Below are 22,780 nucleotides of genomic sequence, written 5' to 3' on the forward strand. Positions count from 1 at the left end.
GTTTCCCGGGGGGTGGTTGGATTTTTCCCACGGAAGTTTCTATCCCCGTCCACACCCCGGATTTTCCCGGGTGCGTTTCCTGGGAATGTCGGCGTTTCCCGGGGTGGGTGTGTGAGATTTTTCCCATGGAAGTTTCTATCCCGGTCCCACTCCCCGGGGTTTCCCAGGTGCGTTTCCCGGGAATGTCGGCATTTCCCGGGGTGGGTGTGTGGATTTTTCCCACAGAAGTTTCTATCCCAGTCCCACACCCCGGGGGTGTGTTTCCCGGGAATATCGGCGTTTCCTGGGGCAGGGGTTGGATGTTTCCTACGGAATTTTCTATCTCCATCCCACACCCCGGGGGTGCGTTTCCCGGGAATGTCAGCGTTTCCTGGGGCAGGGGTTGGATTTTTCCCACGGAAGTTTCTATCCCCATCCCACACCCCGGGGTTTCCCGGGTGCGTTTCCCGGGAATGTCGGCGTTTCCCAGGGGTGGGTGGGATTTTTCCCATGGAAGTTTCTCTCCCGGTCCCACCCCCCGGGGTTTCCCGGATGCGTTTTCCGGGAATGTCAGCGTTTCCCAGGGGTGGGTTGGATTTTTCCCATGGAAGTTTCTATCCCTGTCCCACACCCCAGGGGTGCGTTTCCTGCGAATATCGGCGTTTCCCGGGTGGCGTGGGATTTTTCCCATGGAAGTTTCTATCCCCGTCTACACCCCGGATTTTCCTGGGTGCATTTCCCGGGAATGTCGGCGTTTCCCGGGGTGGGTGTGTGGATTTTTCCCACGGAAGTTTCTATCCCGGTCCCACACCCCGGGGTTTCCCGGGTGCATTTCCCGGGAATATCGGTGTTTCCTGGGGCGGGGGTGTGTGGGATTTTTCCCATGGAAGTTTCTATCCCGGTCCCACACCTCAGGGGTGCATTTCCCGGGAATGTCGGTGTTTCCTGGGGCGGGAGTTGAATTTTTCCCACGGAAGTTTCTATCCCCGTCCCACACCCCGGGGTTTCCCAGGTGCGTTTCCTGGGAATATCAGTGTTTCCTGGGAGTGGGGGTTGGATTTTTCCCATGGAAGTTTCTATCCCAGTCCCACACCCCGGGGGTGCATTCAACGGGAATGTTGGCGTTTCCCGGGTGGCGTGGGATTTTTCCCATGGATGTTTCTATCTCCATCCCACACCTCAGGGGTGCGTTTCCCGGGAATGTCGGCGTTTCCCAGGGGTGGGTTGGATTTTTCCCATGGAAGTTTCTATCCTGGTCCCACACCCTGGGGGTGCGTTTCCCGGGAATGTCGACGTTTCCCGGGGTGGGTGTGTGGATTTTTCCCACGGAAGTTTCTATCCCGGTCCCACACACCAGGGGTGCGTTTCCTGGGAATACCGGCATTTCCCGGGTGGGGTTGGATTTTTCCCACGGAAGTTTCTCTCCCGGTCCCACACCCCGGGGCTGTGTTTCCCGGGAATGTCGGCGTTTCCCAGGGGTGGGTTGGATTTTTCCCACGGAAGTTCCTATCCCCGTCTCACACCCCGGGGTTTCGTTTCCCGGGAATGTCGGCGTTTCCGGGGGTGGGTGTGTGGATTTTTCCCATGGAAGTTTCTATCTCCATCCCACACCCCGGGGGTGCGTTTCCCGGGAATATCGGCGTTTTCCGGGGTGGTGGTGGGATTTTTCTCATGGAAGTTTCTATCCTGGTCCCACACCCCGGGGTTTCCCGGGTGCGTTTCCCGGGAATGTCGGCGTTTCCCGGGGGTGGGTGTGTGGATTTTTCCCACGGAAGTTTCTATCCCCGTCCCACACCCCGGGGGTGCGTTTCCCGGGAATATCGGCGTTTCCCGGAGGTGTGTGTGTGGGATTTTTCCCATGGAAGTTCCTATCTCCATCCCACACCCCGGGGGTGCGTTTCCCGGGAATATCGGTGTTTCCTGGGGTGGTGGTGGGATTTTTCCCACGGAAGTTTCTATCCCGGTCTCACACCCCGGGGGTGCGTTTCCTGCGAATATCGGCGTTTCCCGGAGGTGTGTGTGTGGATTTTTCCCATGGAAGTTTCTATCTCCATCCCACACCCCGGGGGTGCGTTTCCCGGGAATGTCGGCGTTTCCCGGAGGTGTGTGTGGATTTTTCCCATGGAAGTTTCTATCCCGGTCCCACACCCCGGAGGTGCGTTTCCCGGGAATATCGGCGTTTTCCGGGGTGGTGGGTGGGATTTTTCCCACGGAAGTTTCCATCCCGGTCCCACCCCCCGGGGGTGCGTTTCCCGGGAATATCGGTGTTTCCCGGGAACGTCGCGTTCCGCGGCGCTGAGCGCTGTCCGTGGCCGTTGCAGCTCGGCTCCGCGCGGCTCGGCGTGTTTCCAGGCCCAGGGCTCGCCGGGGCTCCGGCTGCGGGTGCTGCAGCAGGCGCGCAGCGTGAAGCTGCCCTCCAGCGTGGCGCGCTGGCCGCTGCGGCCCGCGCCCGAGCTGCTGCTGGCCATGGACGCGCCCAGCAAGGAGCCGGGCGACGAGAAGGTGCCGGGGGAACGGGGTGGGAGCGGGGATCGGATGGGAGCGGGGATCGGGATCGGGGATCGGATGGGATCGGGGATCGGGATCGGGATCGGGATGGGAGCTGGGATCGGGGATCGGGGATCAGGATGGGAGCTGGGATTGGGGATTGGGGATCGGGATCGGGGATCAGGATGGGAACGGGATGGGAGCTGGGATCGGGATGGGATGGGAACGGGATGGGATCGGGGATCGGGGATCGGGATTGGGGATCGGGATGGGAGCTGGGATCGGGGATCGGGGATCAGGATGGGAGCTGGGATCGGGGATCGGGGATCGGGGATTGGGATGAGAGCTGGGATTGGGGATCGGGGATTGGCGATCGGGATGGGAGCTGGGATCGGGGATTGGGAATCGGGATGGGAGCTGGGATTGGGGATCTGGGATCGGGGATCGGGGATCGGGATGGGAGCTGGGATTGGGGATCGGGGATCGGGAGCAGGATCGGGATGGGAACGGGATGGGAGCTGGGATCGGGGATCAGGGATTGGGGATCGGGATCAGGATCGGGATGGGAACGGGATGGGAGCTGGGATCGGGGATCGGGGATTGGGGATCAGGGATCGGGATCGGGATCGGGATCGGGATCGGGATGGGATCGGGATGGGATCGGGGATCAGGATGGGATCGGGATGTGATCGGGGATCGGGATGCGGGCTGGGATCAGGACGGGAGCTGGGATGGGAACTGGGGATGGGAGCTGGGATGGGTGCTGGGATCGGGATGGGATCAGGACAGGAGCTGGGATTGGGATGGGAGCTGGGATCAGGATGGGAGCTGGGATCGGGATGAGTGCTGGGATCAGGATGGGTGCTGGGATGGGGATCGGTGCTGGGATGGGGATGGGTGCTGGGATGGGAGCTGGGATCAGGATGGGTGCTGGGATCGGGATGGGTGCTGGGATGGGTGCTGGGATGGGAGCTGGGATCGGGATGAGTGCGGGGATTCCCACTGGTTCCCGGGATGGGTTCCAGGAATCCCCTGGATCCCGGGATCCCGCCCGGCTGGGTGCCAGCCCCGCTCCCGTTGCAGGTCAGGATCTCCTATTTCCGCGAGGCCGGCGGGGTTCCCGTGGGCCGGGCCGTGCTCTACCTCACCTGCGTGGGTAAGGGGGGAACGGCCCCAACCCCGTCCCGGACCCCATTCCTGAACCCCATTCCCAAACCCCATTCCCAAATCCCATTCCCGAACCCCCATTCCCAGATTACCCCTCTTTCCCATCCCATGGATCCCATCCCATCCCTGTCCCACAGAGGTGTCGCTGGACGCTGACGTCAGCCGCAGCGGGGCCGTGAGCCGGACACTGCTGGACAAGGTATCCAGAGGGGCCGAGATCCCCCTGGGATCGGGAATTCCTGAATGACCCCAGACCCCAACGGGATCGGGAATTCCTGAATGACCCCAGACCCTGATGGGATCGGGAATTCCTGAATGACCCCAGACCCTGATGGGATCAGGAATTCCTGAATGACCCCAGACCCTGATGGGATCAGGAATTCCTGAATGACCCCAGACCCTGATGGGATCGGGAATTCCTGAATGATCCCAGACCCCGATGGGATCGGGAATTCCTGAATGACCCCAGACCCTGATGGGATCAGGAATTCCTGGCTGACCCCTAAATCCTGATGGGATCGGGAATTCCCAGCCGACCCCCCGATGGGATCGGGAATTCCCGGCTGACGCCGTTCCCGCTCCGTGCCCCCAGGCCAGCTGGACGTGGGGCCCCGATGGCCACGGGGCCGTGCTCCTCGTCAACTGCGACCGCGACGACCCCGGCACCCAGGGCCTGGACAGCGAGGACAGCGCCGTGCGCTCCTACAACGGTCCCAGACCCCAACCTCCCGCTGCTCCCCACGTCTTCATATTCCCGCTGTTCCCTCCGTCTTCATATTCCCACTATTCCCTCTGTCTTCATATTCCTGCTGTTCCTTCCATCTTCATCTTCCCACTGTTCCTTCCATCTTCATCTTCCCACTGCTCCCTCCAGCCTTCCACTGTTCCCAACATCTTCACCTTCCCGCTGTTCCCTCCATCTTCCCGCTGTTCTTTCCCTCTTCCCGCTTTTCCCTCCATCTTCCCGCTGTTCCCTCCAACCTCCCACTGCTCCCTCCATTTTCCCTCTGCTTCCTCCATCATCATCTTCCCGCTGTTCCCTCCATCTTCCCACTGTTCCCTCCAACCTCCCGCTGTTCCTTCCATCTTCCCACTGTTCCCTCCGTTTCTGCACTTTCTCCTCCATTTTCCCACTTTTCCCTCCATTCTCCCATTTTCTCCTCCATTTTCCCACTTTTCCCTCCATTCTCCCACTTTTCCTCTCAATTATCCCTTTCTTCCAAAGCCCAGAGCCCCCAATTTTTTCACTTTTCCTTGAGTTTTCCCTCAGTTTTCCCCGAGTTTTCCCCCTTTTCCCTCAGTTTTCCCGCTATTCCCTCAAACTCCTTTCTACCGCAGCCCAAATCCCAATTTCCCCACTTTCCCCTCAATTTTCCATTCCTACAACAGCCCAGAAACCCTGTTTTCTCACCTTTCCCTCAAATTTCCCTTTCTTCCACAGCTCAGAACCTCAATTTTCCCACTTTTCCCTGAGTTTTCCCTTCCTACAACAGCCCAGAAACCCTGTTTTCCCACTTTTCCCTCAATTTTCCCTTCCTTCCACAGCTCAGAACCTCAATTTTCCCACTTTTCCCTGAGTTTTCCCTTCCCACCACAGCCCAGGACCCACTTTCCCCTCAATTCTCCCATTGCCCCATCAATTTCCCCGTTCTCCCACTTTCCCCTCATTTTTCTGCCACTTTCTCCCACAATTGTCATTCCTACTCCAGCCCAGAACCCAAATTTTCCCATTTTCCCCTCAATTTTCCCTCCATACCCCAGCCCAGAACCCCCAATTTTCCCATTTTCCCCCGAATTTTCCCATTTCCCCCCCAATATTCTCCATTTCCCCCCAATTTTCCCCCTTCCCCCCCCAATTTCCCCTTTTCCCCTTGGTTTCCCCCTTTCCCTGGGTTTTCCCTTTGTACCCCAGCCCAGAACCCCCAATTTCCCTCCAATTTTCCCATTTCCCCCCCAATTTCCCCCCTTTCCCCTCAGTTTCCCCCTTTCCCCCTGGTTTCCCCCTTTCCATGAGTTTTCCCTTCTTACCCCAGCCCAGAACCCCCAGTTTTCCCATTTTCCCCCCAATTTTCCCCTTTTCCCCCCAATTTTCCCCATTTCTGCCCAATTTTCCCCCTTTCCCCCCCAATTTCCCACTTCCCCCCTCATTTTCCCCCTTTCCATGGGTTTTCCCTACGTAACTCAGCCCAGAACCCCCAATTTTCCCATTCTCCCCCAATTTTTCCATTTTCCCCTCAATTTTCCCCCTTTCCCTGGCTTTTCCTTTTGCACCCCAGTCCAGAACCCACGCTTTTCCCCCTTTTCCCCTCAATTTCCCCACTTTTCCCCTCAGTTTTCCCACTTTCCCCTCAGTTTCCCACTTTCCCCTGAGTTTTCCCATTTTCCCCTCAATTTTCCCTCCCTACCCCAGTCCGGAACCCCCAGTTTTCCCATTTCCCCTCAATTTTCCCATTTCCCCCCCCGGTTTTCCCCCTTCCATGGGTTTTCCCTTTGTACCCCAGTCCAGAACCCCCAATTTTCCCATTTTCCCCCTCAATTTCCCCCTTTCCCCCTTGGTTTCCCCCTTTTCCCTCGGTTTTCCCTTTCCCCCTCCGTTTCCCCGTTTTCCTGGGGTTTTCCCCAATTTCCCCCTCAGTTTCCCCCGGGTTTCCCCCTTTTCCCGGGGTTTTCCCCGATTTTCCCACTTCCCCCTGGGTCTCCCCCTTCTCCTGGGGTTTTCCCCAATTTTCCCCGATCCTCCCCCTGGGTTTCCCCCTTTTCCCTGGTTTTTTCCCCAATTTTCCCCGATTCTCCCCCTCGGTCTCCCCCTTTTCCCTGTTTTTTTTCCCCAATTTTCCCCGATCCTCCCCCTGGGTTTCCCCCTTTTCCCTGTTTTTTTCCCCAATTTTCCCCGATTCCCCCCCTGGGTTTCCCCCTTTTCCCTGGTTTTTTCCCCAATTTTCCCCGATCCTCCCCCTGGGTTTCCCCCTTTTCCCTGTTTTTTTCCCCAATTTTCCCCGATCCTCCCCCTGGGTTTCCCCCTTTTCCCTGTGTTTTTTCCCAATTTTCCCCGTTTTCCCCAGACCTGAAGGACATGTCGCAGCTGGTGCTGCGGACGCGCGGTCCCCGCGCCATCTTCGCCGCGCACCGCCTGCTGCTGCACGTGGACTTCGGCCACGCCGACAAAATCCGCGTGTTCTACGGCGGCAGTGAGTGCCCGCCTTTCCCGGGATGGGATGGGATCCATGGGATCTGTGGGATGGGATCCATGGGATCCATGGGATGGGATGGGATCCATGGGATGGGATGGGATGGGATGGGATCCATGGGATGGGATGGGATGGGACGGGATGGGATGGGATGGGATGGGATCCATGGGATGGGATGGGACAGGATCCATGGGATGGGATGGGATGGGATGGGATGGGTGAATTTTGGGGGGATTTCGGGAAACACTCACAGGGATCATCCCTAAACTCCTTGCGGTGCGTCTCCGGCATCCTGTGGGGTGAAATTGGCGGTGTTCGGGGACACCGCAGGTTTGGGGTTGGCGGTGTCCGTGTGTCCGTGTGTCCACGTGTCTGTGTGTCTGTGTGTCCATGTGTCCGTGTGTCCGTGTGTCTGTGTGTCCATGTGTCTGTGTTTCCATGTGTCCGTGTGCCCACGTGTCTGTGTGTCGGCATGTCCCTGTGTCCATGTGTCCATGTCTGCGTGTCCATGGGTCTGTGTGGCCATGTCCGTGTGCCGTGTGCCCTGTGTCCGAGTGTCCGTGTGTCCGAGTGTCCGTGTGTCCGTGTGTCCGTGTGTCCGTGTGCCCTGTGTCCGAGTGTCCGTGTGTCCGTGTGTCCGTGTGCCCTGTGTCCGAGTGTCCGTGTGTCCGTGTGTCCGAGTGTCCGTGTGCCCTGTGTCCGTGTGTCCGTGTGTCCGTGTGCCCTGTGTCCGAGTGTCCGTGTGTCCGTGTGCCCTGTGTCCGTGTGTCCATGTGTCCGAGTGTCCGTGTGTCCGCAGGCGGGGCGGAGCTGGAGCAGTTCCGGGCGGTGCTGGGCGGCTCCCGGCTGTCCTACAGCGTGCGGCCGGGCCGCCACTGCGGCGTGTCCGAGTGTCCGAGTGTCCGTGTGTCCGTGTGCCGTGTGTCCAAGTGTCCGTGTGTCCGTGTGTCCGTGTGCCGTGTGTCCGTGTGTCCGTGTGTCCAAGTGTCCGCGTGTCCGTGTGCCGTGTGCCCTGTGTCCGAGTGTCCGTGTGTCCATGTGCCTGTGTCCGTGTGTCCGTGTGCCCGTGTGCCGTGTGCCGTGTGTCCGAATGTTCGTGTGTCCGAGTGTCCGAGTGTCCGTGTGTCCGAGTGTCCGTGTGCCGTGTGCCCGTGTGCCGTGTGCCGTGTGCCGTGTGCCCGTGTGCCGTGTGCCGTGTGTCCGTGTGTCCATGTGCCCGTGTCCGAGTGTCCGTGTGTCCGTGTGCCCTGTGTCCGAGTGTCCGTGTGTCCGAGTGTCCGTGTGTCCGTGTGTCCGTGTGTCCGAGTGTCCGTGTGTCCGAGTGTCCGTGTGTCCGTGTGTCCGTGTGTCCGTGTGCCCTGTGTCCGTGTGTCCGAGTGTCCGAGTGTCCGTGTGTCCGCAGGCGGGGCGGAGCTGGAGCAGTTCCGGGCGGTGCTGGGCGGCTCCCGGCTGTCCTACAGCGTGCGGCTGGGCCGCCACTGCCACGAGAGCGTCTTCTACGTGGAGGGCCTGGCCTTTCCCGACGTGTCCTTCTCCGGCCTCGTGTCCCTGCACGTCACCCTGCTGGAGAGCCACCAGCAGGTGCGCACGGGCACGGGGGGTGGCACAGCGGGGACGGAATTCCAGGGGGGATGGAATTCCAGAGGGTGTGGGACAGTGGGGACGGAATTCCAGGGGAGATGGGACAGCGGAGATGGAATTCCAGGGGTGTGGGACAGCGGGGATGAAATTCCAGAGGGGATGGAATTCCAGGGGTGTGGGACCGCGGGGTCGGAATTCCAGGGGGGATGGAATTCCAGGGGTGTGGGACCGCGGGGTCGGAATTCCAGGGGGGATGGAATTCCAGAGGGTGTGGGACAGTGGGGACAGACCCCGAACTCCATCATCACCATCCCGTGGAGTGTGGGACAGCAGGGACGGAATTCCACAGGGTGTGGGACAGCAGGGACAGAATTCCAGAGGGTGTGGGACAGTGGGGATGGAATTCCAGAGGGTGTGGGATAGTGGGGATGGAATTCCAGGGGGGATGGAATTCCAGAGGGTGTAGGATAGTGGGGATGGAATTCCAGGGGTGTTGGGACAGCGGGGACAGATCCCAAACTCCATCCCTGCAATTCCAGGGGGGTGGGACAGCGGGGATGGAATTCCGGGGGTGTGGGATAGTGGGGAATGAATTGCAGGAGGGATGGAATTCCAGGGGTGTGGGACAGCAGGGATGGAATTCCAGGGGGTTGGGACAGTGGGACAGATCCCAAACTCCATCCCTGCAATTCCAGGGGGTCGGGACAGATCCCAGACTCCATCCCTGCAATTCCAGGGAGTATGGGACAGTGGGGATGGAATTCCAGGGGGTGTGGGACAGCGGGACATATCCCAAACTCCATCCCTGCAATTCCAGGGGGTCGGGACAGATCCCAAACTCCATCCCTGCAATTCCAGGGGATCGGGACAGATCCCAAACTCCATCCCTGCCATCCCAGGAGGTCGGGACAGATCCCAAACTGCGTCCCTGCAGTTCCAGGGGGTTGGGACAGATCCCAAACTCCATCCCTACAATTCCAGGGAGGGTGGGACAGCGGGGACGGATCCCAGACTCCATCCCTGCAATTCCATGGGGGTGGGACAGGTCCCAAACTCCATCCCTACAATTCCAGGGAGTGTGGGACAGTGGAGACGGAATTCCAGGGGGTGTGGGACAGCGGGACATATCCCAAACTCCGTCCCTGCCATCCCAGGGGGTCGGGACAGATCCCAGACTCCATCCCTGCAATTCCATGGGGTCGGGACAGATCCCAAACTCCATCCCTGCCATCCCAGGGGGTCGGGACAGATCCCAAACTCCGTCCCTACAATTCCAGGGAGGGTGGGACAGCGGGGACAGATCCCAAACTCCATCCCTGCCATCCCAGGGGGTCGGGACAGATCCCAAACTCCGTCCCTGCCATCCCAGGGGGTCGGGACAGATCCCAAACTCCATCCCTGCCATCCCAGGGGGTCGGGACAGATCCCAAACTCCATCCCTACAATTCCAGGGGGGTGGGACAGCGGGGATGGAATTCCAGGGGTGTGGGATAGTGGGGAATGAATTGCAGGGGGGATGGAATTCCAGAGGGTGTGGGACAGCGGGGATGGAATTCCAGGGGTGTGGGATAGTGGGGAATGAATTGCAGGGGGGATGGAATTCCAGAGGGTGTGGGACAGCGGGGATGGAATTCCAGGGGGTTGGGACAGCGGGACAGATCCCAAACTCCACCCCTGCCATCCCAGGAGGTCGGGACAGATCCCAAACTGCGTCCCTGCAGTTCCAGGGGGTTGGGACAGATGCCAAACTCCATCCCTACAATTCCAGGGAGGGTGGGACAGCGGGGACAGATCCCAAACTCCATCCCTGCAGTTCCAGGGGGTCGGGACAGATCCCAAACTCCATCCCTGCAATTCCATGGGGGTCGGGACCGATCCCAGACTCCATCCCTGCAGTTCCAGGAGGTCGGGACAGATCCCAGACTCCATCCCTGCAATTCCATGGGGGTCGGGACAGATCCCAAACTCCATCCCTGCCATCCCAGGGGGTCGGGACAGATCCCAAACTCCATCCCTGCAATTCCATGGGGGTGGGACAGATCCCAAACTCCATCCCTGCCATCCCAGGGGGTCGGGACAGATCCCAAACTCCATCCCTGCAATTCCATGGGGGTGGGACAGATCCCAAACTCCGTCCCTGCCATCCCAGGGGGTCGGGACAGATCCCAAACTCCATCCCTGCAATTCTCATGGGGTCGGGACAGATCCCAGACTCCATCCCTGCCATCCCAGGAGGTCGGGACAGATCCCAAACTCCGTCCCTGCCATCCCAGGGCCTCCTGGAGTCCCCGATCTTCACGGACTCCGTGGTTTTCCGCGTGGCTCCCTGGATCATGACTCCCAACACGGCGGCGCCGCTGGAAGTCTTCGTCTGCAGGTGCGCGCCGGGCGCTCCCGCGCTTCCCGCTGCCGGATCCGCTCCCAAATCCCGGTTTTCCCGTGTTTGTTCCCCCCCAGCGTGGACGACAACGAGGGGTTCGTGGCGGCCGTGGGCGCGCTGGCGGAGCGGGCGCGGTGCCCGCTGACCGTGTGCCCGGCGCCGCAGAACCGCCAGGACCGCTGGATCCAGGTGGGAGCGGGGACGCGCCCGGCCCGGCCCAGCCCGCGCCCCCAATTCCCAAAATCCTCCCTTCCCTTCTCCAGGATGAGATGGAGTTCGGCTACGTCCAGGCCCCACACAAGACTTTCCCCGTGGTCTTCGACTCGCCCCGGGACCGCGGCCTGAAGGATTTTCCCGTCAGGAGCATCCTGGTATCCCGCTGCTTCCGCCTGCCTTGCGCGGATTGGGGGTTCCCGAAAAACGGGATAAGTCCCTTTAAAAACGGGATAAATGCCTTTAAAAACGGGATAAGTCCCTTTAAAAACGGGATAAATGCCTTTAAAACTGGGGATAGAACCCTTTAAAAACGGGGATAAATCCCTTTAAAAATGGGAATAAATACCTTTAAAATGGGAATAAATACCTTTAAAATGGGAATAAATACCTTTAAAATGGGAATACATCCCTTTAAAAATGGGAATAAATCCCTTCAAAAACAGGAATAAATATCTTTAAAATGGGAATACATCCCTTTAAAAACGGGAATAAATCCCTTTAAAAATGGGGATAAATCTCTTTAAAAATGGGATAAATCCCTTTAAAAACAGGGATAAATCCCTTTAAAACTGGGATAAATCCCTTTGAAAATGGGAATAAATCCCTTTCAAAACGGGAATAAATCTCTTTAAAAATGGGGATAAATCCCTTTAAAAATGGGAATAAATACCTTTAAAACTGGGAATAAATCCCTTTCAAAACGCGAATAAATCACTTTAAAAATGGGAATAAATACCTTTAAAATAGGAATAAATCCCTTTAAAAACGGGAACAAATCCCTTTAAAAAATGGGGGATAAATCCCTTTAAAAACCGGAATAAATCCCTTTACTTCCTGCATTTTCGGGGTGGGAACCTCCCGCACGGAGGATCTGGGGGCGCAGCCCTTCCCTACCGACGGGTTCATTTTTATTTTAACCATTTCCTCCCGTTTCCCCGGCCACCCAGGGCCCCGATTTCGGCTACGTGGCCCGGCACGCTCCGGAGGGCGCTTCCAGCCTGGATTCCTTCGGGAATTTGGAGGTGAGCCCGCCGGTGACGGTGCAGGGCAAGGAGTACCCGCTGGGGCGCATCCTGGTCGGCAGCAGCTTCCCCAGGTGAGCCGGGGGAGCGGGAACGGGCGCTCCCGACGGGACCGGGGGCTCCCGGCTGGAACGCCCGCGATCCCCGCAGGCTGGGCGGCCGCAGGATGGCCAAGGCCGTGCGCCAGTTCCTGGAGGCGCAGGAGGTGCAGGCGCCCGTGGAGCTCTTCTCCGACTGGCTCCACGTCGGGCACGTCGACGAGTTCCTGAGCTTCGTCCCCGCGCCCGACCGCAAGGTGACTGCGATGAACGCCGATCGCTTGTTTTAAAATTTTGAAAGTTTAATAGCGAATAAGGTGGTTATAAAAATAGAATTGGAGTAAAAAATTGAACAGTTTTAGAGTTAGGACAATACAAGACAATAAAAACAAAGTTACAGACGTCTGGGTGCCTCTCCTGAGCTACAAGCTCTGAAGAAGGACCCCTGTTAACAAAAAAATTATCTCTTAAAAGCAATAGCCCGTTGAATATTCATACAATTTATACATAATGCATAAATTCCATTCTAACTAAGAATTGTCTCTGGTTAGTATCACTTTTTTCCTTTAATCTCTATGGCGTCCACCAGGCTGAGAGAAGCAGGAGGAGCTGGTCTCTTCTGATAAGAAAGTAGTAAATTCTTTCTTCTTTGAAAGATTTATATTTTCCTGTGGTTGGTACATAAAAACTACATTTTAACTACAAAACTACATTTACCATACTATCAAAATATTAATACCACATTAACAATTAGTACAACATAACACATATAGTAAATATCTTGCGTAGAGCCATATAATATGCACTTTTCACAGTAACGGATCCCGGGAATGGAGGGGGAAAAAAACAGCGGGATGAGATTCCCACTGTAGAAATGCCTCCTCCTGCTGCTGCTGCGGGCTCCAGGACGGTGTGGATGGATGTAGACGAGAGATCTCTGAGGTTTGGTTTTAGAAGATGAGGTTTATTGTAAGGGATGTGAGGCCTTGCTCGGAGCGGCCAGGCTGCAGCTCGTGGCAAGGCCCAGGGAGGTGAGGGAAGGGAGAGACAGGGAGAGGAAATTCCAAGAGCAGAGAGCAAAGAGGCAAGAGGAGAGGGCAAAGAGAGAGGAGCAAAAGAGGACGGCCCACCCTCGCAGCCCCCTGATAAGGGGTCTCGAGGTGGGCTGGGACAGGGCTTGTGCCAATGGGGTCACAGATACCTGATACTTCAGGGGAGGGTCACAGGTGTGGGATGAACCATACATTGGGGTGAGACAGAACATTCCATCTGACCTCTGGGTCTGGCTGCAGGTGACCTTCAGATGGTCACATCCCTGTTTTCCCAGACATCCAGTAGCTAGGACATCTCAAACATCAAAACTTACTTTCAATTCTATCTCCCTTACAGGTTTCACATTCTCAGAATCTAAGCAGTCATATTTATAGGGCTTTGTGTCCCCAACACCCCACCTCCTCCAGAGCCTTCCTCGAGCTCCTCTTCCTCTTCTCCCGCAGGGATTCCGGCTGCTCCTGGCCAGCCCCAGCGCCTGCTACCAGCTGCTCCGGGAGAAGCAGGAGGAGGGCTTCGGAGAGGCCGCGATGTTCCAGGGTACGGGGCGGGAGAAGCGGAGAGCCGTGACTTTGTTCGCACGTTCTCCGGCAAAATGGGATGCGGGAGGTGGAGAGGTGGCTGGGAATGGGGAAAGGACGGAGCAGGATGGATGAATTAATTAAAACAGCACGGATTGGATCCAGAGCCGGCTGGGAACAGGGAAAGAACGGAGCAGGATGGATGAATTAATTAAAACAGCACGGATTGGATCCAGAGCCAGTGGGGAACAGGGAAAGAACGGAGCAGGATGGATGAATTAATTAAAACAGCACGGATTGGATCCAGAGCCAGTGGGGAACAGGGAAAGAACGGAGCAGGATGGATGAATTAATTAAAACAGCACGGATTGGATCCAGAGCTGGCTGGGAACAGGGAAAGAATGGAGCAGGATGGATGAATTAATTAAAACGGCACGGATTGGATCTAGAGCCAATGGGGTACAGGGAAAGAATGGAGCAGGATGGATGAATTAATTAGAAACAGCACGGATTGGATCCAGAGCCGGCTGGGAACAGGGAAAGAATGGAGCAGGATGGATGAATTAATTAAAACGGCACGGATTGGATCCAGAGCCAGTGGGGAACAGGGGAAGAACGGAGCAGGATGGATGAATTAATTAAAACGGCACGGATTGGATCCAGAGCCAGTGGGGATGGGGAAAGGACGGAGCAGGATGGATGAATTAATTAAAACGGCACGGATTGGATCCAGAGCCAGTGGGGAACAGGGAAAGAACGGAGCAGGATGGATGAATTAATTAAAACAGCATGGATTGGATCCAGAGCCAGTGGGGTACAGGGAAAGAATGGAGCAGGATGGATGAATTAATTAAAACAGCACGGAGTGGATCCAGAGCCAGTGGGGAACAGGGAAAGAATGGAGCAGGATGGATGAATTAATTAAAACAGCACGGATTGGATCCAGAGCCGGCTGGGTACAGGGAAAGAACGGAGCAGGATGGATGAATTAATTAAAACAGCACGGATTGGATCCAGAGCCGGCTGGGAACAGGGAAAGAACGGAGCAGGATGGATGAATTAATTAAAACAGCACGGATTGGATCTAGAGCCGGCTGGGAACAGGGAAAGAATGGAGCAGGATGGATGAATTAATTAAAACAGCACGGATTGGATCTAGAGCCAGTGGGGTACAGGGAAAGAACGGAGCAGGATGGATGAATTAATTAAAACAGCATGGATTGGATCCAGAGCCAGTGGGGAACAGGGAAAGAACGGAGCAGGATGGATGAATTAATTAAAATAGCACGGATTGGATCCAGAGCCAGTGGGGAACAGGGAAAGAATGGAGCAGGATGGATGAATTAATTAGAAACAGCACGGATTGGATCCAGAGCCAGTGGGGAACAGGGAAAGGACGGAGCAGGATGGATGAATTAATTAAAACAGCACGGATTGGATCCAGAGCCAGTGGGGAACAGGGAAAGAACGGAGCAGGATGGATGAATTAATTAAAACAGCACGGATTGGATCCAGAGCCGGCTGGGAACAGGGAAAGAATGGAGCAGGACGGATGAATTAATTAAAACAGCACGGATTGGATCCAGAGCCGGCTGGGAACGGGGAAAGAATGGAGCAGGATGGATGAATTAATTAGAAACAGCACGGATTGGATCCAGAGCCGGCTGGGAACAGGGAAAGAATGGAGCAGGATGGATGAATTAATTAGAAACAGCACGGATTGGATCCAGAGCCAGTGGGGATGGGAAAAGAACGGAGCAGGATGGATGAATTAATTAAAACAGCACGGATTGGATCCAGAGCCAGTGGGGAACAGGGAAAGAACGGAGCAGGACGGATGAATTAATTAAAACAGCATGGATTGGATCCAGAGCCGGCTGGGAACAGGGAAAGAATGGAGCAGGATGGATGAATTAATTAAAACAGCACGGATTGGATTCCCGGGTCGGGATGGAGCTCCGGGCTCAGAGCTGGAGTCTCATCCCGGCCCAGCCGCGGCAGAATTCCAGCCTGGCTCCCTCTCGGCAGAGCTGGACAGGGACGGGGTGCCCAAGCCCACCATAAACGAGATCCTGGCTAACGAGGAGCTCCGCAAGTTCAACGATTACGCCCAGGTGAGGAGGAGGAGCTGGAGGCTCCGATCCATCGCTCCCTCCGTGTCCTTTTGTCCCTCCCTCCCTCTTCCCTCCCCTCCATCGCTCCACCCATCCTCCATCACCCCCTCATCGGTCTCCCCATTGCTCTGACCCTCCCTCCGTCCATTCTTCCCTCTGTCCAACCTTCCACCCATCCATCAATCCATGGATCCATCCATCAATCCATGGATCCATCCCTCCATCCCTCCATCATCCATCATCCATCCATCCATTTCTCTGTCCACCTCTCCGTCCACCCTTCTGTCCATCCCTCCCTCTGACCTCCCGCCCATCCTGGCCCTTTGTCCCTCTGTCCTTCTGTCCCTCTCTTTGTCCCTCCATCTCCCCATCCCTCTCTCCCCATGCCCTCATCCCTCCATCTCCCTGTCCCATGGTCCTTCTCCTCATCCCTCCATCTCCATCCCATTGTCCATCTCCTCATCCCTCCATCTCCATCCCATTGTCCATCTCCTCATCCCTCCATCTCCATCCCATGGTCCATCTCCTCATCCCTCCATCTCCCCATCCCATTGTCCATCTCCTCATCCCTCCATCTCCATCCCATGGTCCATCTCCTCATCCCTCCATCTCCATCCCATTGTCCATCTCCTCATCCCTCCATCTCCATCCCATGGTCCATCTCCTCATCCCTCCATCTCCATCCCATGGTCCATCTCCTCATCCCTCCATCTCCATCCCATGGTCCATCTCCTCATCCCTCCATCTCCATCCCATTGTCCATCTCCTCATCCCTCCATCTCCATCCCATTGTCCTTCTCCTCATCCCTCCATTTCCCCATCCCATTGTCCATCTCCTCATCCCTCCATCTCCCCATCCCATTGTCCATCTCCTCATCCCTCCATCTCCATCCCATTGTCCATCTCCTCATCCCTCCATCTCCCCATCCCATTGTCCATCTCCTCATCCCTCCATCTCCCCATCCCATTGTCCATCTCCTCATCCCTCCATCTCCATCCCATTGTCCATCTCCTCACCCCTCCATCTCCCCTTCCCATTGTCCATCTCCTCATCCCTCCATCTCCATCCCATGGTCCATCTCCTCATCCCTCCATCTCCATCCCATGGTCCATCTCCCCATCCCATGGTCCATCTCCTCATCCCTCCATCTCCCCATCCCATTGTCCATCTCCTCATCCCTCCATCTCCATCCCATTGTCCATCTCCTCATCCCTCCATCTCCATCCCATGGTCCATCTCCTCACCCCTCCATCTCCATCCCATGGTCCATCTCCTCATTGCTCCATCTCTCCATCCCATTGTCCATCTCCTCATCCCTCCATCTCCTCATCTCTCCATCTCCCCATCCCATTGTCCATCTCCTCACCCCTCCATCTCCCCTTCCCATTGTCCATCTCCTCATCCCTCCATCTCCTCATCCCTCCGTCTCCATCCCATGGTCCCTCTCCTCATCCCTCCATTTCCCCATCCCATGGTCCATCTCCTCATCCCTCCATCTCCATCCCATGGTCCATCTCCTCATCCCTCCATCTCCATCCCATGGTCCATCTCCTCATCCCTCCATCTCCATCCCATTGTCCATCTCCTCACCCCTCCATCTCCCCATCCCATTGTCCATCTCCTCATCCCTCCGTCTCCATCCCATGGTCCATCTCCTCATCCCTCCATCTCCATCCCATGGTCCATCTCCTCACCCCTCCATCTCCATCCCATGGTCCATCTCCTCATCCCTCCATCTCCATCCCATGGTCCATCTCCTCATCCCTCCATCTCCCCATCCCATGGTCCATCTCCTCGTCCCTCCGTCTCCATCCCATTGTCCGTGTCCCTCCATCCCTTTTCCCTCACTTTGTCCCTCCGTCTCCCCATTCCGTTGTCCCTCTGTCCCTGTCTGTCCCTGTGTCCATCCCGGTGTCCCCTCCCTCTCCCGCCGACCCTCTCCGTGCTCTCCCAGAGCTGCATCAGCTGGAACCGGGACATCCTGAAGCGCTCGCTGGGCCTGGCCGAGCCGGACATCCTGGACATCCCGCAGCTCTTCCGGGGCGACGCCGCCTCGGGGGCCGAGGCCTTCTTCCCGGACATGGTAACGGCGCCTGGAGCTCCCGGGGCTGGGATGCTCCTGACGGGATCGGGATGTCCCTGGGGTGGGACGGGGATGTCCCTGAAGGGATCGGGATGTCCCTGGGGTGGGATCGGGGCTGGGATGTTCCTGACGGGATCGGGATGTCCCTGGAGTGGGATTGGGATGTCCCTGGGGCGAGATTGGGATGTCCCTGAAGGGATCAGGGCTAGGATTGGGGCTGGGATGTCCCTGACAGGATTGGGATGTCCCTGGAGCGGGATCGGGATGTCCCTGGGGCGGGATCGGGGCTGGGATGTCCCTGGGGCGGGATTGGGATGTCCCTGGAGTGGGATCGGGGCTGGGATGTCCCTGAAGTGGGATTGGGATGTCCCTGACGGGATTGGGATGTCCCTGGGGTGGGATCGGGGCTGGGATGTCCCTGATGGGATTGGGATGTCCCTGGAGTGGGATTGGGATGTCCCTGGGGTGGGATTGGGATGTCCCTGATGGGATTGGGATGTTCCTGACGGGATCAGGATGTTCCTGACGGGATCGGGATGTCCCTGGAGTGGGATTGGGATGTCCCTGGGGCGGGATTGGGATGTCCCTGAAGGGATCGGGGCTGGGATTGGGGTTGGGATGTCCCTGATGGGATCGGGATGTCCCTGGGGTGGGATCGGGGCTGGGATGTCCATGACGGGATCAGGATGTCCCTGATGGGATCGGGATGTCCCTGAAGGGACTAGGATGTTCCTGACGGGATTGGGATGTCCCTGGGGCAGGATTGGGGCTGGGATTGGGGTTGGGATGTCCCTGATGGGATTGAGATGTTCCTGACAGGATCGGGATGTCCCTGGGGCAGGATTGGGGCTGGGATTGGGATGGGAGCTGGGATCAGAGCTGGGATGTCCCTGACAGGATTGAGACAGGGATCGGGGCTGGGATTGGGGCAGGGATCGGGGCTGGGATCAGGGCCTGGATGTCCCTGATGGGATCAGGTCAGGGATGTCCCTGACAGGATCAGGGCTGGGATCATGGCAGGGATCAGTTCAGGGATGTCCCTGGGCCGTGATCGGATCCAGGATTTCCCCAGGGTTGGATTGGGGCTGGGATTTCCCCTGGGGTGGGATTGGGGACGGGATCAGGGCCGGGATGTCCCCTGATGGGATCAGGGTCAGGCTGGGCTGGGTTGTCTCTGGGACATCCCCGTGTTGGGATGTCTCTGTGTTGGGGTGACTATGGGACATCCCCGGGATGTCGCCGGGATGGTCCCGGGATGTCTCCGGGACGTCTCTGGGATGTTCCCGGGATGTCTCTGCGATATCTCCGGGATGTCTCTGGGATGTCCCCATGTTGGAATGTCCCTGGGATGTCCCCAGGATGTCCCCAGGATGGTCCCGGGATGTCTCTGGGATGTCTCCGGGATGTCTCCGGGATGTCTCTGGGATGTGGGATGTCCCCAGGATGTCCCCAGGATGGTCCCGGGATGTCTCTGGGATGTCCCCACGTTGGAATGTCCCTGGGATGTCCCCAGGATGTCCCCAGGATGGTCCCGGGATGTCTCTGGGATGTCTCCAGGATGTCCCCGGGATGTCTCTGGGATATCTCTGGGATGTCTCTGGGATGTCCCAGTGTCGGGATGTCTCTGGGATGTCCCCAGGATGTCTCTGGGATATCTCTGGGATGTCTCTGGGATGTCCCAGTGTCGGGATGTCTCTGGGATGTCCCCAGGATGTCTCTGGGATATCTCTGGGATGTCTCTGGGATGTCCCAGTGTCGGGATGTCTCTGGGATGTCCCCAGGATGTCTCTGGGATGTCTCTGGGATGTCTCTGGGATGTCCCAGTGTCGGGATGTCTCTGGGATGTCCCCAGGATGTCTCTGGGATGTCTCTGGGATGTCTCTGGGATGTCCCAGTGTCGGGATGTCTCTGGGATGTCCCCAGGATGTCTCTGGGATGTCTCTGGGATGTCTCTGGGATGTCTCTGGGATGTCTCTGGGATGTCTCCAGGATGTCCCCGGGATGTCTCTGGGATATCTCCGGGATGTCTCTGGGATGTCCCCAGGATGTCTCTGGGATGTCTCCGGGATGCCTCTGGGATGTCCCCAGGATGTCTCCAGGATGGTCCCAGGATGTCTCTGGGATGTCTCTGGGATGTCCCCATGTTGGGATGTCTCTGGGATGTCTCCAGGATGTCTCTGGGATGTCTCTGGGATGTCTCTGGGATGTCTCTGGGATGTCTCCGGGATGTCTCTGGGATGTGGGATGTCTCCAGGATGTCTCCAAGATGTCTCTGGGATATCTCTGGGATGTCTCTGGGATGTCCCCGTGTTGGGATGTCTCTGGGATGTCTCTGGGATGTCTCCGGGATGTCTCTGGGATATCTCTGGGATGTCTCTGGGATATCTCTGGGTTGTCTCTGGGATGTCCCCAGGATGTCTCTGGGATGTCTCTGGGATGTCCCAGTGTCGGGATGTCTCCGGGATGTCTCCGGGATGTCCCCGGGATGTTTCTGGGATGTCCTCGGGCCGTGCCCGGCGCCGTTCCCGGCTGGAATCTCGTCTCTCCAGGTGAACATGCTGGTGCTGGGCCGGCACCTGGGCATCCCCAAGCCCTTCGGGCCCGTGGTGGGCGGGCGCTGCTGCCTGGAGCAGCGCGTGCGGGAGCTGCTGGAGCCGCTGGGCCTCTCCTGCACCTTCATCGACGACTTCTTCTCCTACCACGTCCTGTCGGGGGACGTCCACTGCGGCACCAACGTGCGCCGCAAGCCCTTCGCCTTCAAGTGGTGGCACGTGGTGCCCTGAGGCGGCTCCGCGTCCCCTCGGTGTCCCCTCGGTGTCCCCTTGGTGTCCCCTCCGTGTCCTCTCTGTGCCCTCCCATGTCCCCTCCATGTCCCCCCGTGTCCCCTCCATGTCCCCTCCATGTCTCCCCATGTCCCCCCCGTGTCCCCCCGTGTCCCCCCGTGTCCCTCCATGTCCCCTCCATGTCTCCCCGTGTCCCCTCCATGTCCCCTCCATGTCTCCCCGTGTCCCCCCCATGTCCCCCCATGTCCCCCCATGTCCCCTCCGTGTCCCCTCCATGTCCCCCCCGTGTCCCCTCCATGTCCCTGCCCGTGTCCCCGCCCGTGTCCCCCCGTGTCCCCGCCCGTGTCCCCCCGTGTCCCCCCCATGTCCCCCCGTGTCCCCCCCGTGTCCCCCCATGTCCCCCCCGTGTCCCCCCGTGTCCCCCCATGTCCCCCCCGTGTCCCCCCGTGTCCCCCCGTGTCCCCCCGTGTCCCCTCCATGTCCCCGCCCGTGTCCCCCCGTGTCCCCCCCGTGTCCCCCCCGTGTCCCCTCCTGTCCCCCCCTGTCCCTGCCAAGTGCCTCCGGAGGTGGAAATAAAGGGGGGCTGGGCTCCGGGGCTTTCCCGGCCCTGGGAGAACCCGGACTGGTGGAACTGGTGGGAATGGTGGAACTGGTGGAACTGGTGGGAATGGTGGGAATGGTGGGAATGGGGGCGGGCGGGGCTGCGGGGCCGGAACCCGCCTGGGGAGAGCACACGGGATCCGGGAATTGGGGATCCCGGGATCGGGGAGTCGGGGAATCTGGGAATCGGGGAGTTGGGGAATCAAGGAATCAGGGAATCGGGGAATCGGGGGATCAAGGAATCAGGGAATCGGGGAATCTGGGAATCAGGTAATCTGGAAATCGGGGAATCAGGGAATAAGGGAATCAGGGAATCAGGGAATAAGGGAATCGTGGAATAAGGGAATCGGGGAATCAGGGAATCCCGGAATCGGGGAATCAGGGAATCAGGGAATAAGGGAATCGTGGAATTAGGGAATCGGGGAACCCCAGAATCGGGGAGTCTGGGAATCAGGGAATCAAGGAATCAGGGAATCTGGGAATCGGGGAATCAGGGAATCAAGGAATCAGGGAATCTGGGAATCGGGGAATCAGGGAATAAGGGAATCAGAGAATCAGGGAATCAGGGAATCTGGGAATAAGGGAATCAGAGAATCGGGGAATCAGGGAATCAGGGAATCAGGGAATCAGGGAATCCCGGAATCGGGGAATCAGGGAATCAGGGAATAAGGGAATCATGGAATTAGGGAATCGGGGAACCCCAGAATCGGGGAGTCTGGGAGTCGGGGAATCATGGAATCAGGGAATCATGGAATCAGGGAATCATGGAATCAGGGAATCGGGGAATCATGGAATCAGGGAGTCGGGGAATCATGGAATCAGGGAATCAGGGAATCAGGGAATCAGAGAATCAGGGAATCAGGGAATCCTGGAATTGGGGAGTCAGGGAGCTGGGGAATCGGGGAATCAGGGGATCAAGAATCAGGGAGTCAGGGAATCATGGTATCCTGGAATCAGGGAATCAGGGGATCTGAGTATCACGGAATCAGGGAATATGGGAATCTGGGGATCAGGAATCTGGGAATCTGGGCATCAGGGAATTGGGGAATCTGGGAATCGGGAGTCAGGGAATTGGGGAATCAGGAAATAAGGGAATCGGTGAATCAGAGAATCATGGAATTGGGGAGTCAGGGAGTCAGGGAATCAGGGTATCATCGAATCATGGAATCAAGGAATCAGGGAATTACGGAATTACAGATCCGTGGAATGCTTGGGACAGAGGCACCTCCAAGCTCATCCGTGGGCGGGGCAGGGACACCTCCCCCTGTCCCAGGCTGTTCCCAGCCCGGTCCGACCCGGCCTCGGGCACTGCCAGGGATCCAGGGGCAGCCACAGCTGCTCTGGGAATTCCAGCCCAGCCCCTCCCACGCTCACGGGAAGGATTTATCCCGAAAATCCCAGTCCAAGCTGTCCCTCTCCAGCGGGAGCCATTCCCTGTGTCCTGACCCCAGCCCCTCTCCAGCTCTCCTGGAGCCCCTCCAGGCCCTGCCAGGAGCTCGGAGCTCTCCCTGGAGCCTTTCCCTGCTCCAGGGGAACATTCCCAGCTCTCCCAGCGGAGCTGCTCCAGCCC

The 22,780-nt window shown here is 57.8% G+C and overlaps 1 protein-coding gene across 2 annotated transcripts; it reads left to right on the plus strand.

Annotated features, from left to right (window-relative positions):
- Nucleotides 1-6: 6 nt before the first annotated feature.
- On the plus strand, nucleotides 7-20,828 carry LOC120747992 (uncharacterized). Of its 2 annotated transcripts, none has more exons than XM_058424410.1 (15): nucleotides 7-2,481; nucleotides 3,550-3,622; nucleotides 3,771-3,832; nucleotides 4,226-4,343; nucleotides 6,696-6,821; nucleotides 8,224-8,402; nucleotides 10,676-10,779; nucleotides 10,860-10,971; nucleotides 11,046-11,153; nucleotides 11,946-12,094; nucleotides 12,171-12,315; nucleotides 13,555-13,648; nucleotides 15,658-15,743; nucleotides 17,699-17,827; nucleotides 19,186-20,828. In XM_058424410.1, exons 1-15 carry the CDS (start codon nucleotides 358-360, stop codon nucleotides 20,608-20,610), a joined length of 5,034 nt encoding a protein of 1,677 aa, XP_058280393.1. In that variant the 5' UTR covers nucleotides 7-357; the 3' UTR covers nucleotides 20,611-20,828. The 2 variants fall into 2 exon arrangements, with proteins under 2 accessions (XP_058280393.1, XP_039909991.1); XM_040054057.2 differs by having other exon boundaries at nucleotides 20,377-20,828.
- Nucleotides 20,829-22,780: the final 1,952 nt, after the last annotated feature.

The sequence above is a fragment of the Hirundo rustica genome, unplaced genomic scaffold (genome assembly GCF_015227805.2).
Source record: "Hirundo rustica isolate bHirRus1 unplaced genomic scaffold, bHirRus1.pri.v3 scaffold_378_arrow_ctg1, whole genome shotgun sequence".
Classification (NCBI taxonomy): Eukaryota; Metazoa; Chordata; class Aves; order Passeriformes; family Hirundinidae; genus Hirundo; species Hirundo rustica.

Excerpts from the sequence above, each read along its gene's own strand:
- LOC120747992 (XM_058424410.1), top strand. The coding sequence starts at position 358 with ATGTCAGCGTTTCCTGGGGCAGGGGTTGGATTTTTCCCACGGAAGTTT. Across the intron at positions 2,482-3,549 it reads AGGAGCCGGGCGACGAGAAG|GTCAGGATCTCCTATTTCCG; the intron begins GTGCCGGGGGAA and ends CTCCCGTTGCAG. Across the intron at positions 6,822-8,223 it reads CCGCGTGTTCTACGGCGGCA|GCGGGGCGGAGCTGGAGCAG; the intron begins GTGAGTGCCCGC and ends GTGTGTCCGCAG.